Source organism: Salvia splendens, chromosome 22 (assembly GCF_004379255.2).
Source record: "Salvia splendens isolate huo1 chromosome 22, SspV2, whole genome shotgun sequence".
NCBI lineage: Eukaryota > Viridiplantae > Streptophyta > Magnoliopsida > Lamiales > Lamiaceae > Salvia > Salvia splendens.
Genome location: NC_056053.1, coordinates 18174977 through 18201467, shown reverse-complemented (window position 1 = coordinate 18201467; position 26491 = coordinate 18174977). Strand labels below are relative to the sequence as shown.

The 26491-nt window shown below is 35.3% G+C and overlaps 1 protein-coding gene across 1 annotated transcript; it reads left to right on the top strand.

The window, feature by feature from the left end:
* Window positions 1-18751: 18751 nt before the first annotated feature.
* Window positions 18752-25835, top strand: LOC121786559 (probable LRR receptor-like serine/threonine-protein kinase At3g47570). Its single transcript, XM_042185201.1, has 2 exons — window positions 18752-18799; window positions 25272-25835. The coding sequence occupies exons 1-2, from the start codon at window positions 18760-18762 to the stop codon at window positions 25613-25615; spliced, it is 384 nt and encodes a 127-aa protein (XP_042041135.1). The 5' UTR covers window positions 18752-18759; the 3' UTR covers window positions 25616-25835.
* Window positions 25836-26491: the final 656 nt, after the last annotated feature.

Genomic DNA, 26491 nt, shown 5'->3' with positions numbered 1-26491 from the left:
AACAATATAAATTTTATCGGGTTTCCGGGCCAGCCCATCGGGTTTTCGGGTCTGGCCCTAACGGGTTGCGGGTTAATCGGGTGCGGGCTAATCGGGCTGTAATTTTATCGGGCTGGAAATTTTCAGCCCTAACCCTATAAATTTGGCGGGCTAATCGGGTCAGCCCACGGGTTGCGGGCTAAATTGACATCCCTAATTGAAACACAATAATTTAGAATCCAAAACAACAATTAAGCTATTTAAAATTAAATACTTGTGCATTTAATACTCTATAATTCCTAAAATAATAGTACATAATTGAGAATTTCTCATCCACAAATAATTGGAAGCACGGCTGTTTTCAATTCACCCCAATTCCAAGACAATAAGAGAGAGTCATAAAGTGTAAAACATTATTCTATTTTGCACAAACTGCCAAAATCCCTAAATTATTTAATGAACTAAACTTTTACACCTAAATTCCTAATCACTCACCTTTTCAACAAAGAACAAAGTGTATGATGTAAATTGAGGCGGCAAGTCACGGAAGAAGGCAAGAAACCGGAGTTGGAGAGCGGTAGTCGGCGGCGGAAGAAGGCAAGAAGCCGAAGCAGTCGGCGGTTTTCAATTGGGGATGGCAATAGGTTTGTTATTTTTATTGTGTTATGTAAAAAATGCTTTGAATTAAAATTAAGTTTTACCACTTTTTGATTTATTAAATGTATTTTATTTCTTTTCCAGTATTTATTGGAGGAATAGCCAAATATGGATTAGGGGACATTAGTTTTTGGGCACGTAGTTTTTGGAGTAGCCAAATAGGGGGACATTATACATATATTATTAATATAAACTCAGAATTTGTCTTTAAATATATAATACTACTAAAAAAAATTGGGGGTACACTCGTACCCCCTTTGTCCCTACTCCCTCCGCCACTTATTACGGGCGACGCCATCCATGCCGATCAAGAATATGGTGATTTTGGTCAACAGCGGCGGAGATGATGTTGAGGCAATAGTCACTATGCTGCCGGAGGTGGTGCTTGCGGTTGGGGCACAAATTAAACTCATATCCAAAAATGCCAACGAAATAAGTATGATTCAATGATGTACTCGTCAGTCGAATGCACTCGTATTTTTGTACTTGAAGAAAAGAAAATTATTCTCTCACATTACGCACCTATCCTACTTCTCTATTTGTGAAAATAACCCAACTTTATCTCCATTTTTAGGTATGTCAATTTTAGCGCTTCCTCCGTCCATGAAATATTGTCTAAATTTAATTCGGTGCGAATTTTAAGAAATGTAAAAAAAATGTGAGTTAGAAAAAGTTAGTAGAATGAGAGTCCCACTTTTGTAGTAGTATTAGTTTTATAATAGAATGTGAGGTAAATAGTTTGTGGAAAATGAGGTTCATTTACCAAAAATAGAAAGAAAAAAAAGCAGAGACAATTTTTCACGGACGGACCACAATGGCAAAACTGGACAATATTTCACGGACGGAGGGAGTAATAGTGTCCTAAAGATTTATTACACTAATTATCGGTTTTTTTTGTGAAATATATCTTGCATCCAGTGGCGGACACAAGATTTTGACGTTGGAGGTCCAACCTATTGGTAACAATTATCGGGTATTTTTTTATGCCAGTGTAGTCAAAAGTTGCGGAATAATAAGGATGCAAGGGAGATGAATAATGAGATAGATATAATTAAATGATATGAAAATTAGTGATATGTACATATTTAATATTATTAATTATAAATAAATTTTGAAATAAGCTAATCAATGAAGTATTATAAAGCATAAAATTTTTTGTGTATAGTAGTTGTAGAAAATAAAATAAAAAACATCGTGAATTAGCAAAAACAAAAATCATCGAGTTTTTTTTTAAATATCTTGCATCCATGTTTTGGGTAGTAATTTTATTAAATGTGTCATAAAGACCATCTCTAATGGTACACTCAAATCTAAAATGAACTAGGTAATTAACTTCAATAATACTTCAAAATTAATTTTATTGGTTTTCGAGTGTGATTGCTGTGTTTTGAGCTAAGATTTAAAATTGTTCTAATCAATATGTTGCTATATTTTTAAAATTTTCAAATTATTTAATTTTATGTTTTAATTGACCGTTTGATTCCTAGGATATCCTTATTACCTTCTTACCTAATGTTGTCATTCCAATTTCAACGACGCCAGTTCCCTTGAACTTGAACTGTGTCATATGCGAGACTATTAAAAAAATCAATGTCAATCTCTTCCTGATATTAGATTATATTTTGAGAAGTTATTATCCTTATAAAATACTTTTATTTTATGAACGACTTTGATAAGGAATAATAAATAAAGTTGTGTGTGTATTGGCCAAACGGTAGAGAGGTTAATAATGCCTGAGGCCAAAGGTCTCAGGTTCAAATCCTTTGTGGCGCGATCTTTAAATTTATGTTCATTTAACTATAAAAAAAATTATATAAATAAATAAAGTTAAATCAAACACACAAACACAAGTTGTAATTTTGTTGCTATGCATCAATACACAAACACAACGTTAATTTAATATGAATACTCCTACTAATTAATTAATCTAACAACAAATGAATTAATTATTTGTACATCTAGATATTTAGGAGATATAATAAATTGTTTATATATTTTATAGAATAAATGGACTTTGAATATTTTAATTAATGAAAGAAAAAGGGTAAAAGAAAGCAAGACTGATAATTTTTTATCCGACGCGAATCTGCACGAATTTAATCCGATACGGACACATACGTTTAGGGTTTGGGACCTTATAGGGTCGACCCAATAAGAACTCGAAGATTTCGGGTCGAGTAAGGGTCGGGTTTCGAGTTGAGTTAGGATTAGATTTCTTATGTCCCGTGCATAGCATTGGTAATACATGATTCATTTACTTTATTTTATTTTATTTTACTCCACTTAGTTTTTTTAATGTCCATCTCTTTTTTTTATATACTCCACTTAGTTCATAAATTAAAGTTGTAGGCATCGTTTGCCGAATATGAAATGTTTCATTTAGAGTGATGTACATTTTTCTTTTGTTATTATTTATAATGTTATTAATTTTTAATAATATTATGAATATTTAATGTAATTAACACGTATTCTTAATTATAAATTTCATTATATTATTATTATCCTCTTTTTAAATCTATTTACCTTATAATTTTTATTCATTATTCGAAAAAATCATTTTCCCCGTGCATAGCACGAGTGATAACACTAGTAGGTAAAATAAGAGAGATGAGAAAAAAAGTAAGAGAGAAATAGTGCTAGTGGATTGTTGAGTCTGCATTATTAATAGTATTCAAATGTTAAACTTTTCATATTTAGAAATTGGTCTAATTTTGGTGGACGACTAAGAATGGTAGAATTGGTCTATCTTTTTGGACGGAGGAAGTACATAGAATATTCTGTTAAATTTGAGTTGAATGTAAATAGTTGGATTAAAATTACTACTCCCTCTGTTCCAAGGTAGTTGGGGCATTTGTTTTGGGAATGGGATTTAAGAAATTGATTTGGTAAATGTTAAAGTAGAGAGAGTAAAGTAAGAGAGATGAGAGCACTAGCAATAGTGACTTATCTTCCGAGCCCATCTTAGAGCCTATCTCCATTTATTCCTGCCACGTCAGCAGGCCCATCTCAGAGTCTATCTCCCTGCAATAAGAGCCCATCGTCCCAGGGTCTATCTCAGAGTCCATCTCATTTCCACATCATTATTTTTATATATTTCACTTTTAATTATTCGTATAAATTAAAGACAACGTAATATACGAAAAAACACAAATTTCATTAAAAACAAACCAAAACATAAATAAAATATCCTACCTTAATAAAACAAAAAAACCACAACATAAAGATAGATAAAACATAAAAAACAACGAAAGCACAACCTCAAACTCACTCGGGTTCCGGCTCGTCCTCCACGACATGACCCATTAACCCTATGAATTTGGGGCAATCTTTCAGTTGCTGATATATTTGCTCGTACTTGAACCCTCTCGCATTGCCATCGTAGAAATCGTGAAATTTAGCGTACTCGTACACCAGGCATTTCCAATGCTTGCGTAGATCGTCGGGCTGGTGTGCTGGAGCCCCTGCGGGATTTACTTGTTCGTATCTTTTCGTGATATGCTCCCAGAAACCGCCCTCACGATTGTTGGCTACAATGGGGTCCTCAGAGATTTCTATCCAACAATGAGCAAGAGCAGTCGACTCATCTATGGAGTATGTACTCCTCGTCCGCCCAGCCTCAGACGCCTCTCCGACTGTCTCCTTCTTATTCCCCTTCATGTCGGGCACCTCATTGCTGAAGTTCATATCACCGTGGAGAGAATTAAAATTGAAATTGATATTGTAAAGGGATGACTGTGAATTGATAGGGAATGAAGTATATATAAGGGATTAAAATTGAATTAAATTTTTTAAAAAAATAATCGGCTCCGCCATCGGCCTGAGCCTCTGCAATGGAGGTCCATTGCAAGGCCGATGAGAAGCCGATGAGGTATCGGCCGGGGCGATCAGTCGGCGCAGGGGCGGAGGCGTTGGAAGGTGGAGATTGGGCTCCCTCCCGACAATGGTGACCTATGACAGCTAATGGGGGGGCTGATCGCTCGGCCCTTTGCAATCGGCCCCATTGTTGGTGTTCTGAAGAGAGAATACAGTATGAGAGAAGATAGACTTTTTATCCAAAAAGGAAATGAATCAACTAACTTGGGACAACCCAAAAAAATGCAACTCAACTACCTTAGGACCAGGCGTGTATTTGATATGACACTTACACTAAACTAAGTTTAGATTTAGTGTAAATAGTTGGAGATCGCTCTAAGATATAAATGTGTTTCAACATTTTACAAGAATTAAACGCCATTTATTTCCACGTGCCTAAAAATTTCAATACTGTTAATTGCATAGTAACACTGGGAAATAGGAGTAGTATTTGGGAATAAAAAAGGAAACTATAATATTTTTATAAAATGACGTATGCCATTAAAGAAAAGAAAAAGGAAATGGGCTGCGTTTCATACCTATGACTGTGCGTTTTGTGCACAGCACAATATGCTGTGTTTTTGGAACAGCAGGGGATCCATCCCATTCCAATGACCAATTAGCAAATGCGACACACACACACACATATATATATATATATAGAGGTATGATCTATAATACAAACTACAAACTTTAATCCTACACACTCCTTGTAAGTAATCAACGGTTAACAATGAGATTCATATGTCAATGTCAACGCCTAATACAAATTCTGTCACTGGGGGAATGTCAATGTCAACGTCTAATACAAATTCTGTCACTGGGGGGAATGTCAACAATGTCAACCCCAATTTCCGTAATAACCCTATAACTAAATCTGGACCACACATTTTTAAAATCACGTGGTCTAGATTCAAACTTAGATTTACTTCATAAAAAAAAGAGTGGGGGTAAATATGTCATTTCGCTCATGATAAAATTTACGTATCCAAATTTCGCTCATTTAATTTCTGAATTTCGCTCATTTTATCATTTTATCAGTCAGTCAAAAGTATCATTTTATCAACTCAAAGTATCATTCTATCCGGCAAAACTATCATTCTATGCAATAAACCTAACATATATCATTTTATAATTTTATCAGTCAGTCAAAAGTATCATTTTATCAACTCAGAGTATCATTCTATCCGGCAAAACTATCATTCTATGAAATAAACCTATCATTTTATCACAAAGCAGTAAACGTATCATTTTATCAACTCAGAGTATCATTTTTATAAGGTTACTGTCATTTTATCCGCTTAGATTATCATTTTATCAGGTAAAAGTATCATTTTATTAAACAAAAATGTCATTTTATACACCAAAAATACCTATCATTCTATCGGCTGAAAGTATCATTCTACCCGACAAAACTATCATTCTATCGGCTGAAAGTATCATTCTATCCGGAAAAACTATCATTTTATGCACTAAACCTAACATTTATAAGCTAAAAGTATCATTTTATCAACTCAGAGTATCATTCTATCCGGAAAAACTATCATTCTATGCAATAAACCTAACATATATCATTTTATCAGTCAGTCAAATCAGAGTATCATTCTATCCGGCAAAACTATCATTCTATGCAATAAGCCTATCATTTTATCATAAAGCAGTAAACATATCATTTTATCAACTCAGAGTATCATTTTTATAAGGTTACTGTCATTTTATCCGCTTAGATTATTATTTTATCAGTTAAAAGTATCATTTTATTAAACAAAAATGTCATTTTATACACCAAAAATACCTATCATTCTATCGGCTGAAAGTATCATTCTATCCGGCAAAACTATCATTCTATCGGCTGAAAGTATCATTCTATCCGGCAAAACTATTATTTTATGCAGTAAACCTAACATTTATAAGCTAAAAGTATCATTTTATCATTCTATCCGGAAAAACTATCATTCTATGCAATAAACCTAACATATATCATTTTATCAGTCAGTCAAAAGTATCATTTTATCAACTCAGAGTATCATTCTATCCGGCAAAACAATCATTCTATGCAATAAACCTATCATTTTATCATTTTATTAGTCAGTCAAAAGTATCATTCTATCCGGCAAAACTATCATTCTATGCAATAAACCTATCATTTTATCATTTTACATGATATTTGGCGAAATTCAGAAATTAAATGAGGGAAATGACAGTTTTACTCCCGCGCTTTTTTTTTATGAAGTAAATCTAAGTTTGAATCTCAACCACAAGATTAGAAAATATGTGTGGTTCAGATTTGGTTATAGGGTTATTACGATATTTAGGGGTATCATTTTATCAGCTCAGAGTATCATTCTATCCGGCAAAAGTATCATTTTATCAACTCAGAGTATCATTTTATCGCCAAAAGTATCATTTTATCTACTCAGAGTATCATTCTATCAAGCAAAACTATCATTTTATCAACTCAGACTATCATTTTATCGGCAAAAGTATCATTTTATCAACTCAGAGTATCATTCTATGCGGCAAAACTATCATTGTATGCATTAAACCTAACATTTATAAGGCAAAAGTATCATTTTATCTACTCAGAGTATCATTCTATCGGCAAAAGTATCATTTTATCAACTCAGAATATCATTCTATGAAGCAAAACTATCATTTTAAGCAGTAAACCTAAAATTTATAAGCCAAAATTATCATTTTATCAAGTGCAACTATAATTTTATCAAGTCTAACTATCATTTTACCTTGTGAAACTATCATTTTATCCCCTCAAACTATCATTTTATGCCTTGAAACTATCATTTTATCCCCTAAAAATGATATTTTATCTCATAAAACCATCATTTTATCAAGTGCAACTATTATTTTAGCCCCTGAAACTATATAAGCTGACACTTTAACCTGATAAAATGATATTCTAAGCGGATAAAATGACAGTAACCTTATAAAATGATATATAAGCTGAAGAAATGGCATATAAGCTGATAAAATGATACTTTAACGTGACAAAATGTCTTACAAGTTACTATTACAACTACAACCTATCTTTACGGGGTTCAAATTCTCTAATCATCTTTTCAACATTGATTTCCCCTTTTTTCCTATCATTCTGAACTTCTGTTGTATCATTGAAAATGTCTCAAAAGCCATCTTGTTAGTTTCTCCAACAAGCAATGCTTCAGTATATTTGGCACGAAGTTTTATGAAAGCCTCTGTCCCGTTCTTCGCTAAACCTGAATTCCAGTTACGAACTGGACCACCCATGTAAGTCTCCATGTGGCGCATCACATAAACTCCACAGTCAACTTTATTTGTATCGTTCTGCCATGGTAGAGTCATGTGTCTGATTTTTGACGTTTTGACAATACTCTCCATTGTTGGATTAACACCATTTCCAAGATAAATTCGGAAGAAAAATTTCTATTCAAATAACACAAAACATACATGAGGTTGATTAAAAATGATATTATGTTTTGGTACTAAATGATATTGAATGCATTTAACTAAACATACCAGCATAGTTGGTGCACCTCCATATTTCTGCTTTATCACCTCTTCAGTAACCAGAGCATTGTCAATCACATCCAGCATTTGAATTTTGAGATTGAAGCACATGATACCAAAAAGTATCATTTTATTAAACAAAAATGTCATTTTATACACCAAAAATACCTATCATTCTATCGGCTGAAAGTATCATTCTACCCGGTAAAACTATCATTCTATCGGCTGAAAGTATCATTCTATCCGGCAAAACTATCATTTTATCAGTTTTATGTCATTTTGTCACGTTAAAGTATCATTTTATCAGCTTATATGCAATTTCTTCTGCTAAACTATTATTTTTATAAGCTTACTGTCATTTTATCCGCTTAGATTATTATTTTATCAGGTAAAAGTATCATTTTATTAAACAAAAATGTCATTTTATACACCAAAAATACCTATCATTCTATCGGCTGAAAGTATCATTCTACCCGGCAAAACTATCATTCTATCGGCTGAAAGTATCATTCTATCCTGCAAAACTATCATTTTATCAGTTTTATGTCATTTTGTCACGTTAAAGTATCATTTTATCAGCTTATATGCAATTTCTTGTGCTAAACTATCATTTTTATAAGCTTACTATCATTTTATCCGCTTAGATTATCATTTTATCAGGTAAAAGTATCATTTTATTAAAAAAATGTCATTTTATACACCAAAAACTATCAACTCAGTATATCATTGTATCCGGTAAAACTATCATTTTATGATGCAAACCTAAAATTTATAGGCCAAAACTATCATCTTAACACAAAAACGGCAATACATAATTTAATTAAATAAGAATTTCAGTACATCAGAAACATAAACCAATCGATAGCTAATATTCATAAAAAATCAAATTCAATACATGAATCAAAACAATCAATAAAATAAAATATGAACACAATCAATAAGCTAAATAATAGATAATGATTGTTACCTTCGTTATTTGCTACGTTCTCCATCGAAGCAAATTCTGACAGCTATTGAACAGATAATCAATGAAAATCTGGAGATTATGGAATAATGAACCAAATCAGAAGGAAATCTGGAGTCTATTGAAATAATCGGAAGGAAATATCTATGGAAATAATCGGAAGGAAATCTGGAGTCTATGGAAATAATCGGAAGGAAATCTGGAGATTATGGAAATCTGAAACCAAATCGCGGAGAATAGGAAAGAATCGAACTGAGAAAGAGAGAAAGAATGGAGCGAAATTCAGAAATTTAAATGAGCGAAATGACATATTTACCCCGCGCCTTTTTTTATGAAGTAAATCTAAATTTGAATCTCAACCACAAGATTAGAAAATGTGTGATTCAAATTTGGTTATAGGGTTATTACGATATTTAGGGATTATCATATGATCACAAATATATATATATATATATATATATATATATATATATATATATATATATATATATATATATATATATATATTTTCTTCGTGAGGACAAGTTGAACGTAGAAATTAAGTTAGGTAGGGACCATTTGAATTTTATTGATAAAAGTCTACATAGCTTTTATATGAAAAATTGATCATCATTGTGCTCTTCAAGACACATTTATTCAATTCTGATTTAGAGCATCCACCGTGGTGCGGATGTCCCAGTGGACATCCCAAAAACAGCTCATGTCACGTTATAAAGATATCCCATTGCACTGCCACGTCATAAGGACATCCCACTGCACAATGACGGACATCCCCCAGGACATCTCGGCGGACATCCATAATAATAAAAATTCACAAATTCACCAAATTACACAATTTACGGAAATAAAATTTCGACACGAATACGGAGAAAATGCAACAATTTTATTTTAAAAAACATGCATAATTATTAAAAAAAACATACATAATTTCAACGAGAAGTATGTAGAGAGAGAAACTCGTTAAAACAAGTAGTGTGAATGAAATGAAGTTCAACGAGCCGTATATATAAAGTTTTTTTTAAAAAAATAAAAATAAAAAATCGCGACGTCCGCGCGGACTTCCCCGGAACGCCGTGGAACTCCGGTGTCCGCAACGGACATCCGTATCCCTCCCTCGCCTAATGGCGGACGTCCAGCACGCCGATCGGACGCCGCCGGGACGGGCGCCATTGTGGATGGTCTTATTCGGAGCACGATTAATGTTCAACAAGTCAACAATAAGGGGACATATCAGATCATCAAACAAGACTTATTGTCTTCCATTTCCATTGCTTTTCTTTGTGCCGGTCTTGATCATTTGGGAATTATATATTTTAATTAGCGAGTAGTATAATAATTATAATAATAATATATAATTATAGTTATAATTATATTTAGAGGTATGACTTATAATTTTAAATTATATGTTAATAAATTAATTACTAATTTATTACTATATAATAATAATAAAATAATAATAGTAAAAAAAATAATAGTAGTAGTAGTAGATGTACAAATTACACTACATTAAATAATTAAATATGTAACAATCCTAAAACTGAGAAAAAAAGAACACCTAAAAAATATGAGAATCATAATTGTAGAAAATTATACTATTCCCTCTGATCGTCGTTAGAAGTCTCATTTGAGTTCGGAACGGATTTTAAGAAAATATAAAGAAAAGTGGGTGGAAAAAATATTGGAATGTGATACCCATTTTTATATATTACTCCGTTTATAATAGAATGTGAATGCAATAAGTTAGTGGAAAATGAGGCGTGCCTACCATTTATAGTAAAAGTGAACCGAGACTTCCAATGACAGATGGACTAAAATAGTGAACCGATACTCCTAATGGCGGATAAAGGAGTACTATTTCCTAATTTTCAGAATTCGGATTAATTTACTACTAGTTTGATTAAAATCAAAACAAACACCGCATTCTAAAAATTAACCAATCAACTTATTTTTAAAATTCTAAAAATTAAGAAATTAAATTGTTTTTTAAATAAAATCTTGACAAATAAACATGACTTTATGATTTTCGACTAGATTTGACTAAATTTTAATTTTTTATAACATTTGTCCTTTTCACAACTACTTTATTAATTTCAATATTCACAACTACTTTATTAATTTCAATATCATTCACGGGCCAAACAATGAATATGTGATGAAGTTTGTTTTTATTATATCACGGTCTGCCATATTTAAATCCAATAAATGTTATTCAGTCATAATAATGCATTAACAACATGGTTATACTACTCCATCCATGAAAGGTATTTCCTTATTAGTCTGTCCGAAAAATATAAATTATTTTCTTATTAATCTGTCCAGGAAAAATATGGACTTTCTAATTTTAAAATAGTTACAACACATTATCTCTGCACATTTTTTTACAACTTATACCTTTACACCACATTACCTACTCTCAACCTACTTACACCATCGTTCATGTATCTCTTCCTCTTTTTTTTACCAGTTATACATTAAAGCTCGTGCCGAACCAAATCTTCATACTTTTTAAGAACAAAGGGTTACATTCTTTCATCTTTTAAATATAGAAATTATTTTCATTTTGGTCTACCCTTCAAAATACAAATTTTCTATTTTAGGAATTTTGTTTTCGCTAATGAGGTGAGATCATCTACTAACAATACTTTAATATTTTTCTTTCTATCTCTCTTTTACTTTTATGAATTATACAACAAAATTTATGTTAGTTTAAAAAATTCTACTAATTTTAAATGACCAAGTAGTATTTATTGTTGGTAGTCTAGCATGTTTCCCCAATCCATATGTGCTGTATCCATGGAGAAAACTTCCGATCAAGTTTTTCAAATTATAGCCTTAATAGTATTAGTTATAACCTCCCAATCCCAAAACTCTTGCACTGCCAAAACATTCACCAACCTTACCACAGATGAATCTTCTCTTCTCAGACTAAAAGCTGAAATCACCTTAGACCCTGATCTCACCATCACAAGAAATTGGAGCAGTCGGAGCTCCGTTTGTAGTTGGATTGGTGTTACGTGCAGCACGCGCCACCACAGAATCACCGCGTTAAACATCTCCAACATGGGAATCTACGGAAGCATTCCGCCACAGCTAGGAAACCTCTCCTTCCTCGCGTCTCTCGACCTCAGCAGCAACTATTTCAGCGGCACTTTGCCTCGCGAGTTGTCTAGCTTGCGCCGATTGAAATATATCTCTCTTTGGTCCAACGGTATGAAGGGAGAGATCCCATCATGGCTGTCTTTGTTACCGAAACTCGAGTATCTCTCTCTGAGAAACAACACTTTCATAGGTTCTATTCCAATATCCATCTCCAACTTAACAAATCTGTATCACCTTGATTTTTCCAACAATTCCCTTCAAGGAAAAATCCCACAAGAGTTGGTTGGAATGCAAAGACTGCAGCATCTGAGCATTCAATATAATTATCTGTCAGGCTCTATACCACCTGCTTTGTTCAACATATCAACGCTACGAGTTTTAGCTTTCTCGGTGAATATGTTGAGTGGCAGAATACCAAATGATCTTTGCGCGAATCTTCCGTCGATTGAGAGGCTTCACCTTCGTGGAAATCGATTGAGCGGCCAAATTCCATCAAATCTGTCACGGTGTTCACAACTTGAGTTGCTGTCGTTGAGGTCCAACTCTTTTAGTGGACAGATACCCGCAGCCGTTGGCGACTTGAGAGCGCTACAATTTCTGGATCTCTCGGATAACCATTTAAGTGGTATGCTCCACTTTCTTTACAAACATTTTATATTTTTTTTCTCCTTCAACTTTGCTATAATACCTAGGGGTGGGTAGGTACGGTATACCTTACCGAAACCATCATACCGTATACCTTACCATAAATTCGGTATGCGAACAAATCATACCTTTACTTTACCAAAATTTTCGGTATACCTTATTTTCGGTATGACCAATTTCCATACCGATGCAGTACCTCATTTTTGGTATACCGTACCAAAGTTCGGTATACCTTACTTTCAACATCAATGAAAATAGATAATTTGAGTTTTTAGAATATTATTTATATTTTATTTTAAAAATATATATATTACATATATTTTATTCATAATTATATTTATATTTCACAATAAATTTTATAATTTTAAAAATATATAAAATATATTTTATACTATTAAATTTATATTTTACGGTATATACCTTAATTTACGGTACATACTGAACTTCGGTATGAAGCGGTATACCGCGGTATATGAAAATTCATACTGTTACCTTACCGAAAGATTTCGGTAAGGTATTATACCGTACCGAAAATCACGGTATACCAAAAGTTCGGTATTTTCGATATTTTTTCGGTACGATAAGGCCAGTATTTCGGTAATTTTCCCCAGCCCTAATAATACCATTTGCAGTTGCTATTGTTTAAAAATATCATCACGCATCACTGAATTTTGATAATTTATTTTCACATTTTAACATTTTTTTACCAAAATATCCTACAACTCTAAAGGGCAAATTTTTTTTCCCCCAAATTTCTTTGTTGTATATTGCATCTCTCCTCTCTCTTCTTTAATTTTTAAATTAAATAATCAATATTTTATGATTCTCTAATTTGCATTTCTCTCATATGCTTGTCTCCGTACCATATGTAGCTGAATTATTTTTATAAATATATAAAAGGGTTTTTTCACAACTCATAAATAGTGAAGAGGATAATATAAAATACGTAATATATTTATCCAAATTATTAATTTCATATAAAATATATTCCCTCTCTTCTCATTAATAGTTTTTAAAGTCTCATGTGAAAGGTTCTCAATAAATATCCCATTTCATTATTATTATATTTAGTAAGTAGATCTCGTATTTTGCTAATTCATTCTAGTCACGGTTATTATATTCCACCCGTTTCCTAAAAATATGAATTTTGAAAACAACATGGGTTTAATGCAAAATCTGTAAAGTACAGTAAATGACAATAAAAGAAAATATAGGTAAAGTAAGAGAGAGGAAGAGAAAAACTGGTGGAAATGGTATTAGTGGATTGTGGGGTGTATTTTCTAAAGGAAAAAGTTTCTATTTTTACGAACCAGACCAAAAAAGAAAGAATTTCTATTTTTAGGAAACAAAATGAGTAAAATTAATAAGAGTATATAAAAGTAGGGTTCACACTCTACTGACTTTTGCCACTCACCTTCTTTCACAAAGTCACAATTTCTTAAAACACGAACTGGTTAAATATGTACATCTACTGGGGACCGGGGAAAGTAATTATTCCATCCGGTCCCAATTGAATGTCTCATATTTGATTGGTGCGGGTTTTAAGAATTGTTTAGACTTTGTGAAAGAAAGTGGATGGAAAAAGTTAATAGAATATGAGTCATAATTTTATTTATTAATTTATAATAATTGTGAATATAATGAGTTAGATGAATATGAGGTGCACTTAACAAAAATAAAAGAAATAAAATTATAGAATGACATATTTACTACTAACCGAAAGGAGTATTTTTAGGTTATCTAGTGAAAGGAGAGATGATATAAAAAGTAAAGAAATTTACCAAAGTAACCCCTAAGGGTTGAAAGGCATTTTGGTTAATAAAGTAAAAGAATAAAAGTTATTTCAGGAATATAATATCAAAGTTTATATATATGAAAGATATTTTTAAAGAATAAAGACGAGAAAGTGATATTATAGCATTGAATAGGTACTAGCATTTTCTGGTACTAAAAATATAATACACCTTCCGTCACATGACAAGAGTATGCACTTTTGATTGGAAATGAATTTTAATATATAATTGGTAAAGAAAAAGAGAGAAAAAAAAAGTAATTAAAGTATTGTTAGTGAAGAATGGATCTCGCCTCAATAGAAGGAGAAAAATTTTTGAAATTAGAAAGTGCATAATCTTATAGGATGAACTAAAAAGAAGAGAGTACATACTCTTGTGCAATGGAGGAAGTAGTTCTTTCCAGAGGTGGATCTACATGGTGTCACAAGGGAAGTGGTTGACATAAGAGCATCCGCAGCGGTGGCGGTTGGCGCCACCGCCGTCCGTGCCAGCGGCAAGGCGAAGGACCGCCACCGCTGCAACCGCGCCGCTGGCACGGCGCTGCTCGATGTATCGAGCACGTCCGTGCCAGCGGACGCACACGTGGCGGTCTCCCATTCGCCAACGGCATAGCCGTTGGTTTCAAACATTTTTTTATTTTTTTTTTTAAAAAAATCGGATTTTTATTAAAAAAATCGATAAAAAAAAAAAAAAAATCACTTCCCCAAAAAATTATATCCGTTTATAACCGTTTTTCCCCACTTTTTAATTTTTTTTTATTTTTTTTACCCCAAAAATACACACTTTCATCTATAAATACCCCCAATTTCACTCCAAAAAATTCACACTTTCACTACACAATTCTCATCATCAATCTCTCATATCCATTTTCATCTTCCTCTCACACCCTACAACACCACTATGTCCGGTAACGACGACAACCCAAGCGGCTCTCACGGTTGGAACCCCGAATGGTTCGGTTCGCAACCGTTTCATAGTCCGGAAACGGAATATTCGGCCCCTCCTCTCACCCAAGATTCGGGCGTTCCGAGTGGCTACCGGCCATACCCAATCGACGATCAAGGTGCCTCCGATGGGCGCTACGGGTGGACACCGGAGCCTAGGCCTCGCGCCCCTTCCCAAATGCCGAATCCTCCATCTCGCGCCGGTGTCCGCACACCGTACTCACCGGCGGAGATGGAAAGATTGTTCAAGGCGTACTTGGAAATCTCCGAAGATGCGGTGGTTGGAACGAACCAATCCGGCGATCACTTTTGGTGGCGCGTCTCTAGCCGGTACAATGCACACCGGCCGCCGGGAACGATCGAGCGCAACGAGAGTATGGTGCGCAACTGCATCGGCCGAGCCAACGAAGAAATTGGCAAGTTCAACGGCTATTTCATCCAGGAGTCCCGGAATGCCAGGAGCGGCCGAAGCGAGGTCGACATCATCACCGCCTCGCTGAGCACCTACCAATCCATGAACGGTAAGTCGTTCAAATATCTTAACGTTTGGCAGGAGACGCGGACGCACCCGAAGTATAAGGGAGGCATAACATCCTCCTCTAGCGGCTCCTCCAAACGCTCACGGTCGGCATCCCTATCCGACGCCGGCGAAGAAGTGGCTAGCCAACTCGCCGAAGCTAACTTGGGTAGCCCCGATGCCCAACCAAGCGGTTCCCGACGCCGACCGCAAGGTAGGAAGAAGGCGGCGGCCGAACGACGTCGCGCCGCGACTCCATCTGCCCCTGCTCCCGAACCCGCACCCTATGTTCCACCTCCACCTCCACCCCCGAACAACTCGTTGTGGGCCCTTTTGGCCCAACTCAATTTGGCCGATAGGTCAACTATGACCCCCACGCAACTTCAAACGCACGAGTCCATGATATTGGGTCTCCAAAAACAATTGGGGTTGGTGCCGCCGGATGCGTAGTCTTCCTCGGGTTATATTAGCCAATAATTATGTAATTTTTAATTTTTAGGAGTTTAATTATGTAATTTTTAATTTTTAGTATTTTAATTATGTAATTTTTAATTTTTAGGATTTTAATTATGTCTTTTTATTTTATTTGTAATTTGTTATTTTTATTGTGGTTTTTTTAATGAATTTTAGTATTATGAAAATGTTTTTGTGTAATTGAATTTTATATTAATTGTGCTCGTCCTTGCGGAAGAGCACAGTTGTGGATGTTGTGCTCTTGCCAGAGAGCAGGCATGAATAGTACCGCCCGGGCCCACAACCGTGCCGCTGGCAAGAGCACGGTTGTGGATGCTCTAAGATTTTAATACCGGGGTCCAAATTACTGTTAACAATTGTTGCATAGTTTTTAGTGTCAACTATGGCTGAAATAATTCCAACTTGAACAATATATAGCTAAGATAGAGATAGATATAGAGGTGTAAAGTGGGCCAGGCTGGCTTAACCAGGCCCATTGACATTTACGTCCAAGTAGGCCCAGACCCATGTCTGGAGTGGTCCGGGCCAGGCCTGGGTTTTTGTATATATAATGGGCCTAGCCCGAGCCAAAGCCCAGTTTGTAAGTGGGTTGGGCCGAGACGGGCGGGGCCGGGCCAGGCCGGCTCAAGTTTGCTAAATAATGGTATGTCTAAATAGAATTATACTACATGTATTGCATGCATAATCAATTATGGAACTATGAAAAAAAATAATAATTTGGAACTAGTATGATATCGCATGGAGTAATATAATTAAGGAACTAATCAACTAATACACGCATTACATGTATAAATCAGTTCTACCCTTCCAAGTTCCAATATTATATAATTCCACAATTCCCACAAAATTAGGAGCTATGATATACTCCTTCCGTTCCATAGTAGTATAATCATTTTATCATTTTGGTATGTTCCATAGTAATAAAGTCGTTTTCCTTTTGGGTAAAAGTCAACACTTTTCTTCACACTTATTTTTACCTCTCTCTTACTTTATTTTCTCTATTTTTTCCTCTCTTCTACTTATTATCTTTTATTTAATGCATTACACACATTTTTTTCTTAATCTTCGTGCCGAAAAGAAATGTCTTCACTACTATGGAACAAATGGAATACTACTATAATTATAAAACTATTTTAAATAGAAATAAATCCATTAATAACTACTATCTATAACTATGCAAATCAATCGAAGGATTCATATCTATAATTATGAAAATCAAATGTAATTGTAAATGAATTAATTGATTAATTTTGCATAATATTATTAATAAAATTAATATTATCTTTGTAATATACAAATATAAAGTACATGCAATCTAATAATAAATTAATAAAAAAGATATGAATATATAGAAATAATATCTAATCGTCTTACCCATATACATATACATGTAAGACAATGAGGCATAATAAATATGTATCATATTACATACACATAAATAAATAATCAATCACTTTATTTATAGAACTATTTTTGATAGATATACATCATTAACAAATGATCTCTATAATTATGTAAATCAAAGTAATTAATTCTAAGATACACTATTTTTAAAAGAGAAAGAGTTAACGATTAATCTTTATAATCATGGAAATTAAATATGATCATTATAATTATGTAAATCAAAGTAATTAATTCTAAGAAATACTATTTTTAAAAGAGAAAATAGTTAACGATTAATCTTTATAATCATGGAAATTAAATTTGATACTATAAGTTTTGATTTAGATTGATTAATTGAATTCATCTAATAATAAATAAAATAAAAGAATATTTAGTATAAACTGAGATGCTGTTGGATCTGGGCCAGACTTTGAGTGGGTCCGGGCCTGGTCCAGTCCCAGATTTGTAAAAAGGCCCAATTGGAACCCATTTACCTTGCTCAGCCCAGTCTAAGCCCTCCATTTCATTGGTGTACTGGGCCTGCCCTGCCTATTTGATATCTCTAGATAGATAATGAGATATGAATAATTTGAGAATAAGGAATAGGAGTATAAATTAAAGATATACTCCATATTGTGATAGTAAGAAGTTGAATTTTTTTAATTATTTCAACATCAATATTGTTATCATATGTATCTCTCACAATTCCGTAATGTATCGAGTCGTTGATATTGAAAATATGCAATAATCGTTAATAATAATTTGGTCCCTTTAATATAAAAATCATACGTCCACGACTGGTCTTTCTATTCAAAATGATTTAGTTCAGTGTATTTTCCAACAGGCACATTGCCCCTCAGTATCTTCGATATATCATCGTTGCAAGTGTTAAGCCTACAGAGGACTAATCTTTACGGGAACATTCCAAGAGAAGTAGGGAATCTTACAATGTTAATATCATTGGATCTGGGATACAACAATTTCACAGGTATGAAGACAAAAGGGTATGTGATACGAGCCTTCGTATAGTTTTGACTTATTAGGGATTTGAATATCTTTTCATATATTTGTTTCTTGTTCATTAAGTAGATATTATAGCATTATAAATAGATAGGGTGTTATCATTTTAGGAATTCAATAAATCAATAAAATCGTTATTTGTCCAACATATTGTGGACTTCTCTACAAACCCTAGTTATCGCGTTGCCCGACGGGAAGAACCCGCGCACAACTCGAAACTATTCTATCAAGAAACTCTAGCAAGCGTGCTGCCCGACGAGAGCTCTCGCGCGCAGCAGCTTCTGGATTCCGACGACCCCGTGTTGAGGGCGCCGGACGTGTGTTTGATCGACAAAAAGGTTCGTCAAATTGTGGTTAAGGGAAAGAACCCTTAACAACTGGTGCTTTCATCTGTGTACTCATGAGACGATACAACAACAACGGTAGGCAAGGTTGGGGCGCAAACCGACCCGACTACTTTCCGAATGGCTCGTCGCGCCGTGATAACGCGATTGGCCGCCGAGACAACGTCGGTTTCAACCGACAGCAGACCGACGAGGGGGACCGTGAGGGTCGCCCAACGGAGGATGCGAACCACGATGATTCCGTGGGTTATAAATTGGATCGCTTGATAGATAGACTCGACAGATGGGATTCTTGGAGGGATGAAATGGATCGCCGGTTCGATAATCTTGAACCAAACCCCCACCGCAGGTATGATCAACGAACATGGTATGACGACGATGATTCTGATGGTGACGGGGCACGACGAAAATGTAATTGGGAGAGGGGGCCTCGCCCCAGAAACCCTAATTTTGGCAGGCATGACAGCCCGCAGCGAGATCGATATCGTCGCGAGGGGATAAATCATAGGGGTTCATGTTGGGACCCACCAAGATATCAACAACATCGTCAACAAATAGGCGGGTATGATCAGCAGTTTAGTCGGCCTGCCACTTGTGACGACCCACCACAGTTGTGGCAGCCCTCTTGTTGGGAACCGTCGCGAGGATATTCGAATTATGATCAGCCACCACTGGGTCCATCTAGTCGTTGGGATCCACCCGACTATCGCTGCCCGCAGACCTTGCAGCCTACGAAGTATGACCGACCGCTGAGTCACCGCACAGCTCCGTTGTCTGCCGTTGCCACGCACCCGCCTCAACGGTCCAGCAGGTTTATTGATTCGGGGAAGCAGCGTGGTCTGCCCAATATTCCCAGTCTCAAGGTTCGTTCGCCTTGCCCGACCCAACTAGCTGCCGTAAGTGATTTCAACGAGAAGTTACGTAGTTGTAGATTGGAGCAAGCCGCCCTTCTCGCCTGCGTGAATGCATTGTTTGAGGAGAATATTGATGACGATAATCTAGCTGAGGATGTTCCCGACAACGTTGCTCACAATGGGAGTGCTAATCTTGTTGTACCAAACGACGAGGCCATAGAAGAGATCGATAAGACCGACAATATGCCGCTGCAAGGGCTCGTCGGGGTATATGATGAGAAGATTGTCGAAGAGGAGGACACATTGCTAGAAGAGGAGGAGACATTGCTAGAAGATAAAGAGGAGACGTTGCTAGAAGATAAAGAGGAGAGTGGTTCTATTGGTAAAGGGGAGAAGATAATCGCATCGTTCAATGTGGCTCAAATGTCATTGACGGATGGTGCGAACTGTGGGTTTAAGAGAGGTGGTGATTGCACTGGTGTAAGGACAATTGCCTATTTCTATGTGGATTTCGTTGATGCCGATGTTCCAAGTATTGTTCATCGTTCGACATCACTCGTCGTCGATGCGCGATTCATCCCTCCGTGCAATGACACGCCATATTTGAGTGTTCTTGGAGGTGATAAAGGAAGGCATTCAACTGTTCGATATGTGTTTGATCCTGGAGGAGATGCCTCGTCAAAGCTTCTGCGTTCGACACTTTGTTGCTTCGTAGTTTCCACCTTGAGGACAAGGTGGATTTTAACCGGGGGAGAGTTGATACGAGCCTTCGTATAGTTTTGACTTATTAGGGATTTGAATATCTTTTCATATATTTGTTTCTTGTTCATTAAGTAGATATTATAGCATTATAAATAGATAGGGTGTTATCATTTTAGGAATTCAATAAATCAATAAAATCGTTATTTGTCCAACATATTGTGGACTTCTCTACAAACCCTAGTTATCGCGTTGCCCGACGGGAAGAACCCGCGCACAACTCGAAACTATTCTATCAAGAAACTCTAGCAAGCGTGCTGCCCGACGAGAGCTCTCGCGCGCAGCAGCTTCTGGATTCCGACGACCCCGTGTTGAGGGCGCCGGACGTGTGTTTGATCGACAAAAAGGTTCGTCAAATTGTGGTTAAGGGAAAGAACCCTTAACAGTATGTTTATTCAGTTGCAAATTTATCGGCAGAAAACATATGAAAAGAATATTAATCATAATTTACTTATCTCCTTTTTTCACCATATTTTCAACTATCTGAAAACTATAAATTATTTTCATAACAGTCTGTTTTTGAAAATTTATAAACTTTCTAATTTTTTAATAGTAAAATAACACACTACTTATTTAAAACTTATATCATTACATTATACTACTAATAATGTGGAACTCACTCTCCACTAACACTACTTAAACTACCATTTATCTCTCTCTTATTTTATCAATTATATGTAAAAATAGTTGCCAAACTAAATATTTACACTTTTCAAGGTCAAAAGGAGTACTATTAATGACAATTTAGGAATTGATGATTAGGAGTATAACTTATAGAGTGGGGGGAGATAATAAATATACAGTTGTCCCTTAAAAATAGAAACTATTTTCATTTTGGATCGTCCTTTAAAAATAAGAACTTTCTATTTTAAGATATAGACTTCACAATCCACTAACACCACTTCTCATACTTTTTTCTCTTCCTTTCTTTTACTTTAACCATTTTTCTCTTCTTTTATCTTACTTTACCAATTATGTATTAGACTCGTGATATTTCAAAAGTTTCTATGTTACAATGGCGGACCTAGTATTGTAATACTCCCTCTGTCTGCGAACAGGAGTCTCATTTTTCCATTTTAGTCCGTCCGCGAATAGAGTTCTCGGTTAATTTTTACCATAAATGATAATAGATCCAACATTCAACTAACTTATTTTACTCACATTTTATTTAAAACTAATATATACAAGTGTGACCCCTATTTCACTAACTTTTCAAATCCACTTGGGGCTGACGGTGGGTCGTTGATGCACTTTTTATTAGCACTAAAAATACCTGCAGGTATACATGGTAGATCTAGTAAAGCTTAAGGTCAGTACCAGATATCAAACATAAGGAATAAATTTATAGACTGTCTACCACATACTCAGCCCATATACTATTTGGACACACAATTGAGTTGATTAAACTAAGAAAAAATAGTAAATATAAGCAAGAAAAGAAAGCAATTAAATGAAAATAATGAAACAGTTTCACATTTTGCTAATAATTTAGTTTGAGAAAGCAGATGAGACAAGGGAATCCTAGGGTAATGATTTCATCAACTCATTAGTAATTATAAGTATTTAGTTTTATGTTCATCCGACTCAAGCTCTACTAGGAGTTATTCCTATCACGTATCAACACTCATGTCACAAATATTGCATTAACACATAAAATATAAACTAATCAAAGTCATCACCGATCAAAGATTGACAATAATCAAAGTAACAACCAAGCAGTTAAATATAAACCAAAGAATAATTAAAGTAAAACGAGTTCTGAACATTAAACAAATAAAAAGAACTACATAGAGTCAATTACTTTCATCCCCTAAGATTCTATAAATTTAGCTATTCATAGACAGATAAACTAAACAAATATAAGCAAAATAAGACATGTTCAATCTAACAAAATACCCAAATATACAAATAATGGACATGCAATGCAACTTTAACACTAAAAAACAGACCAAATAATGACCTTGAAACAATGCAAAATCTGAGCGTATCGGTCGTTTGTCACCGATCCCATCCATGTCCCAACCCAGCTCCACTGGTCTTATGATTGCAAATCTAGGGAAAATCTGTTACTACATACGTCAACTAATAATAGAAACTATTTTTATATTGGTTCGTTATTTAAAATTAGAAATTTATAATCTTTTTTTAGGGTAATTTTTTTTTTAATAAGGTGAGACTCATTATCAATTAACAATAATTTAAATATTTTTTTTTCACATATCTTTTACATGAATTGTGGATTACAATTTATAACGTTTTAAAAGTTTCTTTTTCTAAATATAGAGGTAGCAATATTTAATAGCCCATACAGCCCAACAATTTGATATAATTAGAATTTAATCTTTATCAACCGACTATGCGTTCTCCAACATCTTAGACTCATCAACTATATATTTTTGACTTTATTTTGACAGATGTTATACCAAGAGAAATTGGCCAACATATTATTTCGTTGGAGGAACTTACACTGCAAGGGAACATGTTGAGTGGTACAATTCCATATGAGATTTTTAACATTTCAACTCTTACATCTCTTGCACTTTCTGGCAATGGTCTGTCGGGTGCTCTTCCAACCAATTTTTGCAGCGGGATTCCCTTTCTTAACCTGCTTTATGTTGGTGGTAATAGTTTAAGCGGCCGAATACCTGAATCCATTTCCAACTGCTCCTATCTCATGGATCTCGACCTCAGTGCTAACAAATTAACCGGCCTTGTACCTCACTCTCTTGGAAGCCTAACATTCATCGAAAGGCTTAATATTATAGACAACAACATAATCACTGGATCATCGTCTTTAGAACTCGGCTTCATTACTTCATTGACAAATTGCAGATTTCTGACTACTTTGTTAATTAGTGGTAATCTTTTTAATGGCACTCTTCCATCTTCCATTGGGAACTTATCTTCGCACCTCGAAAGATTTGCTGCATCCTACTGCGGATTGAAGGGCAGAATTCCTGATGAGATCGGCAACTTAACCAACTTGATTAGAGTTCCTTTAGGCAGCAATTACCTATCCGGTAATATTCCACTTACTGTGAAGCATTTGCTCAATCTCCAAGGCTTGTTTCTAGATAACAATTCCTTGAGCGGCTCCGTTACAGATGATCTGTGTGGTTTACACAGCTTGTCTGATTTGGATTTGAGCTCAAATAAGTTGTCTGGTTCGATTCCACAATGTTTAGGAAATGTCACATCCTTGCGTCGCCTTTCACTGAACTCTAACATGTTTACTTCAAGTATACCATTAGGAATCTGGAGCCTGAAAGATTTGTTGACACTAGACTTGTCCGTGAACTCATTGACCGGATTCTTACCTCCAGAGGTTGATAAGTTAGCAGCAGCCATCTACATAAATCTATCCATTAACCAGCTGGCAGAGTCTATCCCAAGCACTATTGGAAGCTTACGAAATTTGGTTGTTCTTTCTTTGGCGCGTAACGGACTTGAAGGTTCCATCCCAGTGTCTATCGGTAGCATGCTTGGTTTGGAAAATCTGGATGTGTCCTTCAATAACCTCTCTGGATCATTGCCAAAATCTTTGCAGGCTCTTCAATACCTCCACAGTTTTAATGTCTCTTTCAATGATCTAAGTGGAGAAATTCCCACTGGTGGTCCTTTTGTGAACTTCACAATGGATTCCTTTAAAGGGAATGTAGCATTATGTGGAATTCCAAGGTTCAATGTCCAACCTTGTGAAGTTGTGTCCGGTAGCAGATCGAAGGGGAAGAAGATAGAACGCGCTATGTTCATTCTTGCTGGTGCTGTTGCTCTTACCACAATTCTATGTTTCCTCAGATATAGAAGGAGAGGTGTTGCAACTACTGGAAGTGATGAAATTTTTTCTGTTGTTGTCCCTGAAAGAATTTCATATCAATAACTCTCACGAGCAACTCAAGAGTTCAATGAGAGCAATTTACTAGGCAAGGGAAGCTTTGGTTCTGTTTACAGAGGAATTCTTGGAGATGGAAATGTCGTTGCTGTAAAGGTGTTTCAACTGCAAGCTGATGAAGCTGCTTACAGGAGCTTTGATGTTGAATGTGAAGTTCTACGTAATATCCGTCACAGAAATCTGACGAAAGTCATAAGTAGTTGCTCCAACGAAGAATTCAAAGCTTTGGTACTTGAATACATGCCAAAGGGAAGCCTTGAGAGATGGTTGTACTCGCACAACTGTTTCTTGGATTTCATACAAAGGATGAACATAATGATTGATGTTGCAGCGGCTTTGGAATATCTTCATCATGGCTGTGGGGCTCCGGTTGTTCATTGTGATGTGAAGCCTAGTAATGTCTTACTAGATGATGAAATGGTTGGTCATGTTTGCGATTTTGGCATATCGAAACTGTTATGCGAGGGGGGCAGTGTTGTGCTGACACACACTCTTGCAACACTTGGTTACATTGCTCCAGGTGAATTCTATGCATAAAATACTTTCAAGAAAATCATGTCTTTTAACAGAACATTGTTTTTGTGATTCCAGAATATGGTTTGGGAGGCCTAGTATCCACCAGGTGTGATGTGTATAGCTATGGTGTGATGTTAATGGAAACCTTTACAAGAAAAAAACCAAGTGAGGATATGTTTGCTGGAGATCAAAGCTTGCAGAGTTGGATCAGAAGTTCAGTTCCACAATCAGCATATCGAGTTATAGATGCCAACTTAGTAGCGAATGTCGACATAGAAGATGGCGAAAAAATTTTGGAATCCGCAGCATCTATATTTGAGTTGGCTTTCAAATGCTCAGCAGAAATCTCTAGTGACAGGATTAGCATGAAAGAAGCTCTAGCGGAGCTGGAGAAAATCAAACGTCGATTTTTGGGATGAAGCCAAAATTACAGTGGCATGGCCTTATCTCAGTATTACTTCTCTACTTCTTCCATGGAATACGTCACAACGCCTATCTTATCCTCGGCTCTAGGCGGCCCACCATGGCCGCGGCCGCGGCCCCTCCTTCCTTTGAATGACATGCTCGCTTCTGTTCAGTTTGCACACTTTCACAAATTAACAAGATTTACATTTCCCATTTTTTTCTATTTGCCTTAAACTTTTTGATATAGTAACATTTTATAGCTAATTAGTAAACTTATTCATATATCCCCTTAGTTGGTTAGCCCATATTCCTATAGATTCTTGTAATTCAACCAAACAAAATCCAACGAGTCTCAAATCATATACACAAGCTAATCATAAGTATATGACCTATGTTCAAAAGTAGGTAAGTCTTACTTAAAAGATTTTTAGTAGATTTAGAAAATTTGTTAAACTTGAAGGCAATAAATTCTCGTAATAAGTATAATTGTAGACCAGTATAAAACACACATTCAAGTTGAAAAGTGATTAAATCAATTCAGCATATCTAATTTGGATGTTTTGATGCACAATTTATCCACATATCATCTTATCCTAATGCTAATTGCATAATTATAAATTATAGTAGTAATCAATTTGAGTAAAAATATCCAGAAATCGAAGCCCCAATTGAAGAGTCCCTGTTCTTCATCCCCATTCAATTTCCACCCCAAGATTGCAACTTTTTTCCTTCAATTATCATCAATACGAAGCATAGTAAGCGGAATAATCACATAGGAGTAGAATTCCAAATCCATGAAAATCGAAAATTAAAATCTTCAACTTGAATGAAATTGAAAATTGGGGAAAAGAGGAGAGGCCTAATTTTAGGAACGAGGTGGGCTTATAAAT

Bases quoted from the DNA above. Each gene is read 5' to 3' on its own strand.
- LOC121786559 (XM_042185201.1), top strand. From the start codon at position 18,760: ATGTTAATATCATTGGATCTGGGATACAACAATTTCACAG. The intron at 18,800-25,271 runs GTATGAAGACAA...TTGTGATTCCAG, and splicing joins GGGATACAACAATTTCACAG to AATATGGTTTGGGAGGCCTA.